The 16,460-nt window shown below is 38.2% G+C and overlaps 1 protein-coding gene across 5 annotated transcripts in view; it reads right to left on the bottom strand.

Moving 5' to 3' along the window:
• Positions 1 to 431: 431 nt before the first annotated feature.
• DCUN1D4 (defective in cullin neddylation 1 domain containing 4) overlaps positions 432 to 16,460 on the bottom strand; it is an 80,889-nt gene continuing 64,860 nt past the window's right edge. For 4 of the 5 annotated variants that reach the window (XM_028143784.2, XM_028143786.2, XM_054729136.1 and 1 more), the window contains 3 exons: positions 6,523 to 6,627; positions 3,851 to 3,953; positions 432 to 3,759 (listed from right to left, as the gene is read on the bottom strand). In XM_028143784.2, the coding sequence (XP_027999585.1) occupies positions 3,704 to 3,759; positions 3,851 to 3,953; positions 6,523 to 6,627 (264 nt within the window). In that variant the 3' untranslated portion in view covers positions 432 to 3,703. The remainder of the gene's footprint in view (positions 3,760 to 3,850; positions 3,954 to 6,522; positions 6,628 to 16,460) is intronic. The other variant, XM_028143787.2, reaches the window with a different exon arrangement.

Here is a 16,460-nt window from a genome sequence, read left to right on the forward strand (position 1 = left end):
GTGTGCAAGAGGCAGCTGATCGATGTTTCTGGCTCTCTATCCCTCTCTCTTCCTCTCTGTAAAAAATCAATAAAATATATTTTTTTTTAAAAAAAGAATGCCCTTGGTTTGGAAATACTAGGTATAAACTGTGAGAATATAATTTACTCTCAGGTGGTTCAGAAAAAAAAGTATATCTTATTTATAGAGAGAAATACACTCAGAGTGGCATAGAATGATAGCAAAAGGTTAAAAACAGGAAAACCTAGGGGATAAGTATATGGATGAGTGTTCATTATATTATCCTTGCATTATATTATCCTATGCTTTGAAATTTTTCAATATTAAAAAGTTGGGAAAAGAAAACAAATAAAAAACAGAACACTTTAAATCTACTGTAAGCAGTGTTAGAAGAAAAGCCAGAGAAGAATAATTCACATGCAGTTCTGAAACCAAACACAAATACTTTTTATTTATGAGATATCATTTTACATCAATTCCATTAAAACCTAAAACCAGTTTGCTGTACTCAAGTTAGGTGGCATAACAGTATCTGAGTTAAGCTGGGAGTCACAGGACTTGCACACGTTTATGAATGTAATGCAAATACTGACGACACGAAGCATTCACAGTTATAGGTTAGCTGCTGTTCACTTAACAGTAGCCCCCAAGAGAAATTATAGAAATTATTTCATGAAAAAAAAGCAATCCACGTTTTGGTCTCATTTACAGACACCCAACATTTTAGTTGGTCAATGAATTCTATACATTTATTATACAACATAACATATGAAAGAATAAAAGATAAGGCTTACAGAGGTATTTTAGCAGTTGTAAGATTGAAAACCAAGGGCACAAAAAAACTTTTAAAGCTTTCCGTATAAACCTCAAAAGCACTAATAAAAGGAGACTGAGAGGCAACAGAAACCTGTTGCTAAACCAGAAGGTTTATCTAGTCAGATTTAGAAAAACTTAATTCCGAGTTCATGCTTCAAAAGAGCTGTAGGGAACATTACATCGGGTGTTTATGGCAAATCAAATAACGAGCTTTCTGACCTAGTGCAGCAGTAAACATCTAGAAGATGTAGTGTCCGTTATGACAGACTATTGCAAGGTGGAGGTCAAAACAGTAGAGAGAAAGGATGTGGACCTGGGTGATAAAGAAAAAACCAGAAGGCACCCTAATTTATTTAACATTAGCCAGTAAGTGTTTGATGATTGCTCAATTTTATGTAACTTAGGGATGTTTTTAAGAAAAGGTACCTTATTATACTGTCTGACCCCTTTTCCTCCCCTTAAAATAACTGCATAAAGCCAAGGAAACCAAGGGCCAAAGAGATTTATTTTTCAAGGGAGTTTAAAGATTTGGAATTGTCTACATATGCAAGATTATCTCTTTAGAATACTTTCATATTATACATCATGAAAGTTTCTAGCTGGGATTTCCCCCATCATCAAAACATTCTTGTGGATGAAATGTAACATCTGCCCTGTAACAGTCCTGTACTTACTTTAGGATTGACTGTGCTTAGTGTTTTAAAACAGCAGTCGCCCCACCTTTCGGATTTCATGGACCACCAGTTGGCAACCGCTGTTTTAAAAAGTCTCTACTCTTTAACAATAACTTTTAAAATACTCTCATCTGTGATTTATATTTATATATACATTTCTGATTTATTGACCAAATTTAAGAACTGTTGACTTCACAGTGTTTTTGTTTTTTGTTTTTAATTCATGGGATACCTCTGAAAATGAATCAAGTTCTCCACAGATCTGAACCTATGCCAATTGCCACTAGAATGACACCATCGGAACGGAGCCCCTTTCAACACATTGGCCTCATGGGCTGTTCTTGCCATCAACATCTCCAATTCTTTTCAGGTATTAATTTGTGCAAACTGGTATGAATTTATAAGGTAGAAGTGACTCTACAATTCCTAAACAAGGAATGATTAAGTATGCTTAATCACTACAGGGATTTTCAAACTTCTGGTTTATTTCACAGCAAACCAAACCTTTCTAATTGGTAGAAAAAAGAATTCTACCAGATCATGATTTTGTATATGTGCACACACTGTATATACATACAAAATTTCTGTCTTTGGTGGTTCAGTTAGAGAAAAAAATAATATGAAAATCTGAACACTGCTTGCAAAGCAACTGTGAAATAGTGGTTAAGAGTAGCATTGTCTGTGTGCTTCTCTCATTGAATGCCATTTAAAGATTCACATTTAATCCAAAAGATTTTTCAGCCAGATTTTGAAATAATCCAAACCTCTTCCAATCATGACATGTTCAATCATGAATCTTGCTCACACAGTAGCATTCACTGGTTCAAATGCACCATTAGCTTTTTACTTGGTTTAAATCATTAGACTTTTTTGTTTTCACAAAACTTTAGGGACTAAATTAGTCATTCAATAGCACCAGATAGTTGAGGGGAAAACATGTTATCTACACATTTCCTAAAGGGTAAGGTATGGGGAGGGAAATAAAAAACATAAAATACAAACCTAAAAGTCCCGTCCTGTTTACAAGTTCCTCATCCACATAAATAATGGCTATCACCTTTCTGTACAAATGACCCAGGTAACGACAAGCGGCCTCTCCAGGGAAGGTCCTACCGTGTAACAGAGTTAGCTCAATGCTGGTGGTTTCATATCCACTGCCTGCAATGGACATTCTGCCAGGAAAAGCCTAGCATGAAAGAAACAAAAAGGAAAACAAAACACCTCTCACTTATAATAGAGTTCTTTAAAAAAAAAAAAAAAACTAGAAAATTAGACACCATGAAAGCTTAACTAAAAATTCAAGCCACAACTAAAACTGCTCTGCAATTATCAAATGCCAGTAAACCATTGGGTTTCCATGAAGGAGGCAAAACCAATTTCACTTAGAATGGCATAGAAGGCATCAGCAGACCAAACGCTGACAAGAAGAATGCAAAAGAGAAAGAAAACCCTGCTAAAGCATACTAGAGTTCATAACCATTCTACTAGAAAAAAAAAAATGGTGTAATGTTAATTTATTCATTTGTACCTATATTCAAAGTACTACAGCTTTTTAACATTAGAAAAGAAAAACCTATAACTTGCATGGTGGAAATGATTGATGACATGGTTGGTACATGTCTATATGTTCAAATAATTATAGTTTCATCATTTAAAAATGCTAATATCCAGGTAAACCAATTACATTTGGCATATGCCTATGCAAAGTTAGAACTCCCACCTCCTTCCAAAAGTTGGCCTCTTGAACAATAAGGTGAATTCTGGCAACATTTACTTATGGTAAAATTCTTGTTTTCTGAAATGCTACATTTGAGACCAAGTAAAGTATAATTGGTTCATTTGAAAAAAGGGACTAGAAATATGCCACAAAAATTATTTTAAATACATTTTTGCAGAAATAATCTCTAGGTGAAGCTTTTTCTTTTTATACACATGTACAAAATTTAAACAGCAATATACACATAATCACAGTGAGGACGTTGGCAAATTCACCAATCTGTAGTGTAAATACAAACTGCAAAAGCAGCCTCCCAAGAGAATAATGCTACACAGCAGGCAGAGCTGGTCCATTCAATAGCAAACACCAAAAACGTCCCTGCAAAAGGGAGACAGTGCAAGAAAAGCAGCATGCGCTTTGATACAAACAGCAATTTATGGCTAATGGTTGACATAACTGTGGTAACAGTGACTCTCGCGCTGCTATGCATAAAGTCCTAGGACATCTGCTTGTCTTTATACCACTCCACAAACTCGTCCAACAAAACTGGCCCTGGAGAAAAAGAAAAAATAAGACAGCTGAGAAGGATGCGCGAGTGTGCGACAATGTGAAGAGTGAGAGGACACCCAGTGCTGGTACTTACATGCGCCATCTTCGTCGTAGTTGCTGAGGTCAAGGTTAATTGTTCTGCTAAACTCTAGCACATTGCACCACTGGTCTTTGTTAATAACTTTATATTTTGATTGCTGATGGAGGGAAAAGTAATAGGAATTACTGACATAATTAACAAATGGGACGGTGTCAATTGCTGATGAATCAACTTGATACAGTTCATAAAGGTTAACTCTTTTTCCATTGGGTTGTTAAGTACCAGTCTAGGAGGACTGTGAGAGAGAGCAGGAGTAGAACTTAAGATGACAACTTTCATTACAAAAATATTATGGGGGCCCAACACAAATAAAAAGCACATCAAAGAAACATAATTTTATATATCTAGAAGTGAAATTTCTAGACTGGAAAGGCCCTTTTACATAAAATGGGGGTTACATTTCCTTCATAGACATGTTGCAAAGATTAAGAGATAATTTAGGTAACTTATGTAAAGCCCTTCATCCATACTTGGCACACAGGAGTGCTAAATAAAGCGTAGCTCCATGAATGAGCTCTGATATGACCAGGATGTACTCTGTCAAGCTCTGAGCTCAAGTATACACAGCAGTCGATGATGACTGTTCTAATAAGTCAAAACTTCAATCTGATCATAAAAGTAATCAGAGTAGATTCCTATTCCTTTTAGACAAGAAATATGCCATGTGTATTTTAAAATACAGTATTCATGAGTAAACATTTGAAAATAAAAGCTAGATCCAACAATTTTTTAATCTTAACCACTAATATCAGAAACACTGGAAAACAATACAAGCAGACAAAAAGCAAAGAGTTGAGCCAATAGTTTTAAAGATGCAAACACAAGAACAGCTGAAAATGAAGGATTACTGTCTCCTTTTAAAAGAAAAATGCAAACTAATAAGAGAATAAAGCAGATTACAAGTTTCACTTTCTAGGCACCTAAAAGCAAGAACCAGCTGGTGGGGCTCCAGGAACTGTGCAAAGTCAAACTGGCTTCAGGCAAGGTCCTAGGGCTAAAGCACCCTTCGCACTCAAGCTAATCCCGCTCAACTCTCTGAGAGCAAGAACCTATTTCTACTCATTTTCCATATAAAGCTAACACTTCATGGGATTGGCAGAGAAATTAGAACAGATCACTTGTAGTGTGAACTGTCATTAAACAAATACTTCTTACATTAAAACTAGTTTTTATGCTTTTCTTGAGGAGTTCCAGTTAGTAATGTTACAAGCAATCCTATCTAATAAAAGAATAATATGCAAATTGACCATCACTCCAATACACAAGATGGCTGCCCCCATGTGGACACAAGATGGCCGCCACAAGATGGCCAGCAGGGGAGGGCAGTTGGGAGGAATCAGGCCAGCAGGGGAGGGCAGTTAGGGGTGACCAGGCTGGCAGAGGAGGGAAGTTGGGGGCGATCGGGCCTGCAGGGAAGGGCATTTGGGGGGCGACCCAGGCCTGCAGGGGACAGCAGTTGTGGGGGACCAGGCCTGCAGGGGAGGGCAGTTAGGGACAATCAGGCTGGCAGGGGAGCAGTTAGGCATCAATCAGGCTGGCAGGGGAGTGGTTAGGGGGTGATCAGGCTGGCAGGCAGAAGCAGTTAGGGGCCATCAGGAAGGCCGGCAGGTGAGCAGTTGGGAGCCAGCAGTCCTGGATTGTGAGAGGGATCCCAGATTGGAGAGGGTGCAGGCTGGGCTGAGGGACACCCCCCCCACCCCCGTGCATGCATTTTGTGCACCGGGCCTCAAGTTTTTAAATAACAGTCCTCAAAGAATCGTATCAGTTGGAAGTTTTCCCAGACGATTACATAAAGTAAGTTGTAAGAAAGATTATTTCAAGAGTGAAGCTAGAGTCAGGATAAGACCCAGGATTTCCTCAAAGACTCAACACCTTTATCCTTTCAAGCGAGGACATTTTCAAAAGGGGTTTAGGGCAAAGAAAAAAAGGGAAGGGAGTTTGGGGCTGGAGGACAAGAAGGATGCTATCTATATGACACCCCTAGTAACTTAAACCTACATCTCAGGTACTTCAAACTCCTACAGTATTACATTACATCAAAACCAGCTCCTCATAACCAGCAGCTCAAAGTTATTTATTATTCACCCTTAAAGCAAATGAACAATGATGGGGTTCAGTGCTGGATTATTTCTAATACAAATGTGAAGAAAAATTAAACTGAAGGATATTTTGTCAGTTTGCCTAACACTCAGACTAAGTCATGGTCCCCAAGTTACTTGGAGATAAGAGTAAAGAAAACTACATTACACACTTCTTTTAACAAGAAGGCCGATGCTTTTTTTTTTAATGCTTATTTTTTAATCTTTGCTTAATAAAAGTGGAAATTCACCTAAAGCCACAAAGGAAAGGAAATCTTGTTTTACTACTATTATAGAGAGCAGGAAATCTAAACAAAAGTAAAGCTTTTAAAATGGGGACAAGAGAGGAGCAAAGGACAGAGCTGTAGCTGTTTCTGATGCATCTGTACCGGGAGCGATGCAACACAATAAATTCACACAGACACCCGCAGAGAGAACAGGTCGTTGCTGATTGACAGCAGTTATGTCACCATAATTCCTATAGGCAGAAAGTATAACAAACAGAAAATTACATAAAATGGTTAAATAAAATATACTTGGTCATTCTAAGCAAGCAAAAATACATTCCATAAAATAACAATTTGGTACCTCTAAGAATTGGTGAAAAACTGGAAAAAGGGGCCAGATTTTTCCTAATAACAGTCCCAACATGCACTTGGCAGTGTTAATGTCTAGGCTGCGTTGGTCCTTTTCCTGTTTAATAAACAAAAACAAGGATGAGCCAGATGCCCCAAATAATAAATTCCAATAATCCAAATTTCTATTTCACGTCAACAAGACATTAGTGAACAGCTCATTGACCATTTATCATACACCATAGAATCCCTGGGTCACGCCTGAGGTGGGGGAGGGGAGGCAGTCAAACAATGGAAGGCTTGCTCACTCTGGTACTATAGAAACATACTGTGAAAAGACTCATGTCAACTGAAATGATCACTCTAATGCAAAAATCAATTAGTTACGTAGTAATAGTATCTACAATTATTTCATGGGATAAATAAAAATCTGTAATTTAATCACTTGCTGTTTGACATTTATAATTACCAAAATCATAATTGCTCACCTCAAACAAAGCCCATAATTTAACTAAATGTTTAATTTAACTAAAGGTTTCAACTTTCATGCTTAGGAATCAGGTTCCTTAATAAATACTGTTTTTCCAATAATTTATTTTGTTGGTAAGTGTTCTTCTTGTACCTAAAAAGCACTGGAATTAAATTCAGCTCACAATGAAGGCTGGGGCTGTGGAGCTTCTCTCCAACTAAGAGGTGTATTCATCCACCCACTCGGGGAGAAAACAGTCTGTCTACTACAGTCCTTCTTACCTTGGATTTGTTGGACGTGAACTCTCCTAGCAGAATACCCCTAACTAGCAACCAAGGGAAAGACATTTCAAAAAGAAACCAGAAAAAAAGTAGTACATAAACCTGAAATGGGCAGGTGAAGCTCATTCCACTTATACTTGCCATTAAGGATCCTAATTTCTCATTCTCCACTTTCTTACAAATTTTCATTCCAGGACTACAAGTGGGGCATTTCTATGTAAAGGGACAAAGGACCTGGGGCCATAAGCCTTACATAGATCCAAAGCTAGCTTCCATGTAGTATCTCACTCCAGTGGAAACTTGCAAAAGTACTTTTCTACAAAGGGAGAAAGTTCCTGGCTATCCCATCTATATGTTCACACTAAATTAAGGGATGACACTGTGACCACCACTGTCAGCAATATATGCAGCCACATGTTATCTCCCGATAAAAATACAGCACTAATTCAAGGACTCTAGCAGTGAAGTCTCTTTAGTACACAGAATTTCTGGTCTTGACACTGAATTTAAAAGTGAAGGACTTAAACAATACAGCAAACGTAAGGCCTCATTCAACAACAGCAAACACGGTAGATGAAGATACAGGAAGATGTGCAATAGGTCTGTCCTTTTGGTCCCAGGCATACAACTTAATGCCCCTCACCAACAGACCAGGGAAGATGGCTCCACATCACCCTTCTCTGTTCCAGGCCACACAACTTAAGTCTGGTGACAGTGGGGGTGCCCCAATTCCACAGTTCAATGCAAACAGGTGGGGCGTCCTTTCCACAGCGTTCTCTGCCTGTCCTTTGGCCATGCATCATAGTACTTAGTCCTGATGGAGAGGAGGACAAGAGAAAAGGTGCTCTAGAGACTGTCCGCCTTTTGCCAATCAAGCCTCATTGGTTTGTTGCACTGCAAAGGCTTCTATTTCTGTGACACACTGTGCAAGAAATGGAAACTTCCTCTTACCCTGTAACACAGGTGTAGCAGATGGCAACAGCACACCATACTGTGAAGCAATCCACATGGAAAATGAGTACACTGCTGAAAACACACATGGCACCACAGGACTGGGCCAAAGTTCACCTGTTGAAAACCAGCCCATGCAGCACCGGGCTGACGGCACTGGTGCTTGGGAAAAGCTTTCCCTTGGAAAAGTTTGTAATCATTCACTAAATCTAAAATCACTGGTCTTGCCATGGTACATACTGTGCCTTTTCCCCCACGTCATCAACGCCTATGTCCCCATCACAATGGACATACACCAAGGTGACAAAAAGAAAAAAAGATACAAAAGACCTGGACAAGACTCTTTGCAACAATATAATCATCTGACAAACTGATGATCATGAAGGACTTCGATGGTTGGCAGTGATGCCCAGACAGGGAGAAAGGCATCAGACTCACAGGACCGGAAGCTGAACAGCACTCACTCACTCCTGCTCTGCAAGGGTGCCAGCCAGCAGCTCTCAATCACTAACACCATCTTCTGCCTAGCAAATAAGAGAGAGATATTATGGATGCACTCAAGATCTGAACAGTGGCAACTCGCTGGTAACCAACGTTGCCGGTGGGTAGACTGGAGGCTACCTGCAAATGTCCATAATTGGAAACACTCAAAATTCCTAGGAACAACACAGTCGAGAGACCCCACAACAAAAAGCTACTGAACATCAACATGGAGACACGCCCGGGGGTTCTCTGACAGCAATGACCCTAATGGCATTCTCTGCCAAGGAGTTCCCAATTAAGGTACATGAATCTCCCACAATGCTATGAAGCAGGGCATTTTAAAAATGATAATCACCATAACGAATTTAAAGAGTACAGCAAAGCCATCTAGAAGCTCCTCGCAAGAAATCGCAGTAGTGCACTGCAACACTGACCCCGCGGGCAGGCGCCTGCTCCCAGGTCAGTCTAAGCAGAAAGAACCTTGAGACAGGCTGTCAAGAGTCAATCAGCATCCCCAGCAAGCCCATCAAGGTCAAAGAAGAAATGGAACTTTTCTCCCTGTCCATCTCTTGACTCCAGATGTGCTGGTATGTATTTCATAAATTTTAATTTACATATGAGATCAGTCCTCTCAGTGGTACAGCTATAAAACCAAAGGATCCTACTCTGAATATTCTAAGAAGTTATGTTTTGTATATGGAATAAATGCACTCCTCCAGCTAAAGACTAGTAACAGCCAATGAGAGTAATGACGTTTTACTAAGGTCTGATTTGAAGTTCTAATATGAAAAAAAAAATTACTGCCTTTGTTTATGTAAGGCTATTCCAGTATAAGTCTTCCAATGATATGTGAAAATTAAGCTTTTTTTCTTTAAATGGCGCAAATGACTTAAGAAACAATAAATGAACAAATAGGTAACTGTATGTATGCAAATGTAAATATTATAAAAATGAATCTCTAACCATCTAGATATTCAAATATGCTATTCAGAGGCCCCCAACTATTTCAGATGCCCTATTTCCAATTTTCACAAAGCTTTGATAGCTTAAGACCTGTATGTGAAAAGGGGGACATTTAATGATTAAAATCAATAGGAAAAAAAATCTTCAACAGGAAAAAAAAAATTCCTAAGATTTTCAAGCATTAGTTGTACTAAAAAACAAAACAAAAACAAAAACCAAAAAACATATAAGCGACCATGATTCACAAACAGTGGCAACCAAGTCAGAAATTGATATGTGAACTCAAAAGGACTAAAATGAAGACCTATGACATACATCACAGAATTCCATCTGAGACCACAGGGATTACAAAAAATAGTGAATATGCAGTTCTCCTTAACACAGCTACCTAAGTCAACAAACACAGGTAAAAATAGAGAGCTCTATCATGAATCTTAAATAATGTGATTCAGTTTATATAACGGAAAATTTATTAAATCAGTTTTTTTTTAATTTTTAAAAATATATATATATCTTTTTATTGACTTCAAAGTGGAAGGGAGAGGGAGAGGGAGAGAGAGATAGAAGTATCAATGATGAGAGAGAATCATTGATTGGCTGCCTCCTGCACACCCCACACTGGGGATCAAGACCACAACCCAGGCATGTGCCTTTGACTGGAATCGAACCCTGGACCCTTCAGTCCGCAAGCTGACGCTCTATCCACGGAGCCAAACCGGCTAGGGCTAAATCAGTTTTTTTTTTAATGAGAGCTGGGTTTTTTCCTTTTTAATATACATTTTAAAAAACCACACAAGTCATAAAACCCAAGAGTATCATCCCACTGGGAAAAATGAATCGAAATAATTACGCTCTTAGAACGTCCCCAGCATTATTTACAGATCACACTGCTTTCAAGGTAATTAATTAAACTTACCTATTTCCTTAACAAAAGAAAAAAAATCTGCCAATGGGCACAGTCTTTCCTCATCATTTTATTTGGTAGAGATTCTATTACTAAGCATTACTCTTGAAAAACAATGAAGTTTTGTGCAGGCACCTAAGTAATGTTAGTGAATAATAATTTGAACAACTATTTCTAATTCTATGGTTAACTTTTATTGAGAATTTAATCTGAGCCAGAAATTGTTCCGAGTGCCTTATACTTAAATTCATTTAATACAACAACCCTTTTAGGATAGGCATTATTATTAGCCCCAATTTATAAATAAGAAAACTGAGGCAAGGGGGTTAAAATGATAGTCAGTAAGTGGTAGAGCTGGGACTTGAACCTGGAAGTCTCATTCCAAACCATTGTGGACCGCCTTGCTTCCCTGAGAAGTGATGAGGAAAGAGAGATTTAAATATAAACTCACATAGTCCAATTAGTTTTACAAATAATTGCTGAGCAAATCTGTGTCTGTAATAACTAAGAGTAATTTTTTAATTGAGGTATAATTGACATACAATATTGTATTAGTTTCAGGTGTACAACATAGTGACTCAATCTTTACATACATTATGAACAAAGAGTAATCTTAAAGATAAAACTGCCAAGGTTTTCAAAGTAATGGACCTGGGATTAGATGACCATATTCTCCCTACTCTTGTCCTCACCTAACCTACTTTTTCTTTCCTTTGTAATTTCCAATTAAAAATATGAGAAAAAAGTAGAGAGCTGTGTGTGTGGTGTGTTGCGGGAGTTGTGTAGAGAGGAAAACGAACAGATTGACAAATACAGTAGTTAAGAAGTAAGAAACTGACTCCAATTAGAAGAGGATGTGAGTCAAAATAGTCACAACAGACTAAGGTTAGAGTCAGGCAGAATTCTCTGATGTACAGAAGACCCAGCAGATTTTTCCTTAGCAAATTATATGAGTACAGTTAACAGCCACAATCTCTTCTAGCTTAAATGGAAATGACTAAGCTACTGTTTTACTTAGAGAAAGAAAATTCATTAACTTTAATATGTGTGAGCTCTTCCATCTTCCAGAAACACCTCCTCTGAGACAGTAAACAGAAGCAGCACTAGTACCTAGTGCTAGAGAAGTGAGCGCATCAAGGGATGGCCGAGTTCTGCCTCCAGAGAGCCCTGTTTACAACTTCCTAAAGCTTTGTTTCAAGGAGAAAGCAAACTCCCTGCAACCCACAGAAGTCTCCCATTCTCCTCTTGCTCACCTTGAAGTCCTCCTTTCTCTCCATCTATCAGCTTCTCCTAACGTCACTTCCTCATTTCCTTTAGATCCCTCTCAATCTCTCTAGGAGGGCTCCTCTCAACTCGCCTCTGCCCTCCAGCCCACACACTTCTCCCTCTCAGTCCATCCCATTATTCTCTCCTTTCTGCATCGAGCTGCACCACACCATTAGAACAGAATCCAAGAGCAGCATCACTATAAATTCATGGTGTCTACTCTTGGCCAGGCCGAGATGCTGCTGCTATCAGCCCAGCATTTATCCTTCTCAAAATTCCAAGTGTCAACTCTCTCCGGGACTTCAGCATAGTACCTTGCCTCTAACACAGAGAATGTAGAAAATCAAATTTAACTGATATTTAACAATTATCCCCAGATCAACAAAAAAATACTGTATTTACTCTTTCATATCATTCTCTTTGTCCATTCTTAAAACTCTCCAGGTCCTTTCAAAAAGGGGAATCAAGAAAAAAATGGCTGTTTTATTTAAATGAATTAATATAACAATATTTATTTATATAATAAATAAAAATTATATTGGGAGAAAAACCCTATGCATAAATATATTGAGACAAAATTCCACTTGATAAGAGAACTGGCCATTTCAGCCCTGGAATTTATATCCCACCATCTTCCTCTTAACAAGATCCCATAGGATGGAGACAGCTGTGAGTCAGGGAAGGTGAGGTGGGTTCTGTGCAGAGGACACTGGCCTGCACCTCAAGGACCGAGCTCGGGCCATGTTGTCCCCTCCACTCTGGCTCTGTTTATTCATCTGCATAATGACAAGACTGGACCAGATGACTTCTTATGGTTTCTGTTAGCTGCAAAGTTTCATGAGTCTATGATATCCATAACACTATAAATAAATTCAAGTAAAAATGTATTAGGAGAAAAAGAATATAACTTGATAGCCAAGTACTATTTTTAATTGGCTATAAAATTTGAAGGCGAAGAAAAAAAAAAGATCACACCCTTAGAACTACAATCTGGGTAGAGACGTTAAAGGGGTCATTTTATCATTTTCTGGTACTGTACTATAGTTTCCTTCCTGGTATATTAAAGCGTAATGTTTAACGTATGCCATTGTTATTTCCAACAGACAATATTTAGGATAGTGAAACTATCGGAAAGTTTCATTTCCATTACAAGTTTGATTTTCAAAGGTCTGTTATATTATTAGTTACCACCTTTAGGACTCATTTTTGTAGAAAAGAGATTGGAGGGATAAAAAGCTGAGTTCTGCTTCTAACCAAAATGGAGTTAGAGAAACTAGATTGCCCTTTTCACTTCACAGTAGACAACAGGCAGCACAGGACTGTGACCCCTGAGAAAAAGGAAACATAAGATAAGCCTGACAGTGATACCAGCTTACTGTGTGGAGCTGGTCTCGAGTCCACAGCACATGAAGGGGGAGCCCAAACCTAGCCCAGCAACCTTGCTGAGTTGGAAAAGACAGAGTCTTGGGGGGTGAAGGTGACTACAATCTCTGGGTCAAAATACCAGCAAAGTGGGAGCTGCACAGAGAGAAATCCGGAGCTCTGCAGTGACTCCCCAATCTGAGCACGGGGAAAGACCACTGCAAAGAGTGAACAGGAACTCCAGAGCTCACACAGGGCTGCGGACAGTTTGTATTTCCACGAGCCAGAGTGGAAAGATCGCCTAATCTCAGGGCCTTGAGCAGCAGAATCCCCAAAAGGGAACTGCTTTCCGAGTGGGGCTCAATCTTCCTTAACCAGCCCTTTCAAAGAAACAAACAGATTCCATGTAACTTAACTATATACCAGAAAAGAGTTAAATCCAACGCTATTTAAAAGAATGAAAAAAGACAAATCATTTTTCATATCCAACATCCAATCAAAATAGGAATGCAAAGAAGCTATAAAATATGACTCATGGCCAAGATAAAAATTAACCAATAGAAAGAGACCCAGAAATGGCAGGTATGATGGAACCTGAAGACAAGTTGTTAATACACTTGTAATAAATATGTTCTGGATGTTCCAGGAGGAAGAAAATATTATCATGATGAAGAGAGAAATGGAACATACAAAAAGAGACCCAAATGGAACTTCTGGAGATGAAAAATAACAGTATCTGAGATGAAAAATATACTGGTTAGGATTACAGCAGATTAGACACTACAGAAGAAAATATTAATATTAGAAGACAAGTAAAGATTTTTAAAAAATATTAGAAAACATCGTAATCAAAACTACTGAAGAAACAGAAAGGGAGAAAAACCTGAAAAAAACTGAACATGGCATCAGAGGCCTATGGGACAATATGAAGCATCTAACATAGGTATAACTAGAGCAGAGCAAGAACAGAAAATATATTGAAAGAAATAACAACTGGCCCTAGCCAGTGGATTGAAGGGTCCCAGGTTCGATTCCGGTCAAGAGCACATGCCCGGGTTGTGGGCTGGATCCCTTGTAGGGGGTATGGCAAGAAACAGCCAAACAATGATTTTCTCATCATTGATGTTTCTATCTCTCCCTCTCCCTTCCTCTCTGAAATAAATAAAAATATATTTTTTTTAAAAAGAAAAGAAAAAAATACAGCTGAAAATTTTCCCAATTTAATACAAACTATAAGCCCACAGATCAAAAAACCTCAACAAGCCCTAACCAGAATAAACATAAAGAAAATTATGCCAACGCACATTGTAATCAGTTTGGGAAAAGCAGTGAAGAGAATAAAAGCAGTCAGAAAACAAGCCGTTCTGTTCAAAGGAATAATGAACAACACTAAGACTTATCATCAGAAGCTACCCAAGACAGAAGACAACAGAACAATATCATTAAGGTACTAAAAGAATATTCCATCAACCTGGGATCTTCAATCCAGAGAAGTACTTTTCTAAATTGAAGGCAATATAAAAGCTTAGAGAATTCATCATTGGAAGATCTGTACTATGAGAAATGTTAAAGAAAAATTTGGGGGCAGAAGGCAAATGATATCAGATAGAAATCTATATCTATACAAAAGAAACAGAGAGCACAGAAATGATATATATTTGGGTAAATATAAAAGACATTTTTACCAAAATGATAATACAATACATGCTATGGTCTAAATGTTTGGAACAAATGGGGAGGGGGGATAGCAAGACAGGATATATAAACTTAACCATACCATAAATTACATTAAATATAAATGGTTTAAGCATCTCAAGACAGATATTGTCAGACAGACCAATTATATGGTATCTATAAGAAATTCATGTTAAGCCCTAGCCGGTTTGGCTCAGTGGATAGAGTGTTGGCCTGTGGACTCAAGGGTCCCGGGTTCGATTCTGGTCAAGGGCATGTACCTTGGTTGCGGGCACATACCCAGTAGGGAGTGTGCAAGAGGCAGCTGATCGATGTTTCTAACTCTCTATCCCTCTCCCTTTCTCTCTGTAAAAAATTAATAAAATACATTAAAAAAAAAAAAAAAAGAAATTCATGTTAAGCCCTAGATGGTTTGGCTCACTGAAGGGTCCCGAGTTTGATTCTGGTCAATTACACATGCTCAGGTTGCAGACTCGATCCCCAGTAGGGGACGTGTAAGAGGCAGCCAATCAATGATTCTCTCTCATCATTGATGTTTCTATCTCTCTCTACCTCCCCCTTCCTCTCTGAAATCAATAAAAATATATTTTTTTTAAAAGAAATTCATGTTAAAATCCTAACCCCCGAGTGATGGTATAAGGAGGTGGGGCCTTGGGGAGCTAAGTAGGCTCTGCCCTCATGAATGTGATTAGTGCTCTTATAAAAGAGACCCCTCCTCCCTTGTGATATTGTAAGGTTACAGCTAGCTGGCTCTCACCAGACATCTAATCTGTCTGACCAGTCGGTGCCTTTGTCTTAGACTTCCCAGTCTCCAAGAATTGTGAGAAATAAATTTCTGTTGTTTATAAACTACTCATTCCCTGGTATTTGTTAGGACAGCCTGAATAGACTAATATAATATATTGTCAGATTTACAGCATAGGTGTAAGTAAAATGTATGACAATAACAGCAAAAAGCATGGGAGAGCAAAATAAAAGCATACTGCTGCAAAGGTTCTTGCATTATACATGAGGTGGTAAATTATTATTTGCAGAAAACTTCTGAAAATTTAAAGATCCATGCTGTAAAGCCTATAGCAGCCACAAGAAAAATAAAACAGAGAGATATATAGCTAACAAGGCAATAGTGGAAATAAAAGAAAATCATAAAAACAAAAACAAAAAACTCAATCCAAAAGAAATCATGAAAAGAGGAAAAAAGGAACAAAAACCATATGGGACAAATGTGTGTGTGTGTGGAGAAATAGCAAGATGTGAGATATAAACTTAACCATACCATAAATCACATTAAATGTAAATGGTGTAAGCATCCCGAGATGCTATCTATAAGAAATCCACTTTAAATATAAAGACACAAATAGGTTAAAAGTAAAAGGATGAAAAAAGACATATCTTGCAAGCTTAAACAAAAGAAAGCTGGAGTGGCTATCGACTTCAGAACAAATATTACCAGAGATAGAGAGACATTTCATAATGGGCCAATTCTTCAAGAAGACACAATAATACTAAGTGTAACTCTACCTGAAGACACAATAATACTAAGTGTATCTCTACCTAATATCTGAGCTTCAAAATAC

The sequence above is a fragment of the Eptesicus fuscus genome, chromosome 2 (genome assembly GCF_027574615.1).
Source record: "Eptesicus fuscus isolate TK198812 chromosome 2, DD_ASM_mEF_20220401, whole genome shotgun sequence".
In the NCBI taxonomy this organism is placed as follows: Eukaryota; Metazoa; Chordata; class Mammalia; order Chiroptera; family Vespertilionidae; genus Eptesicus; species Eptesicus fuscus.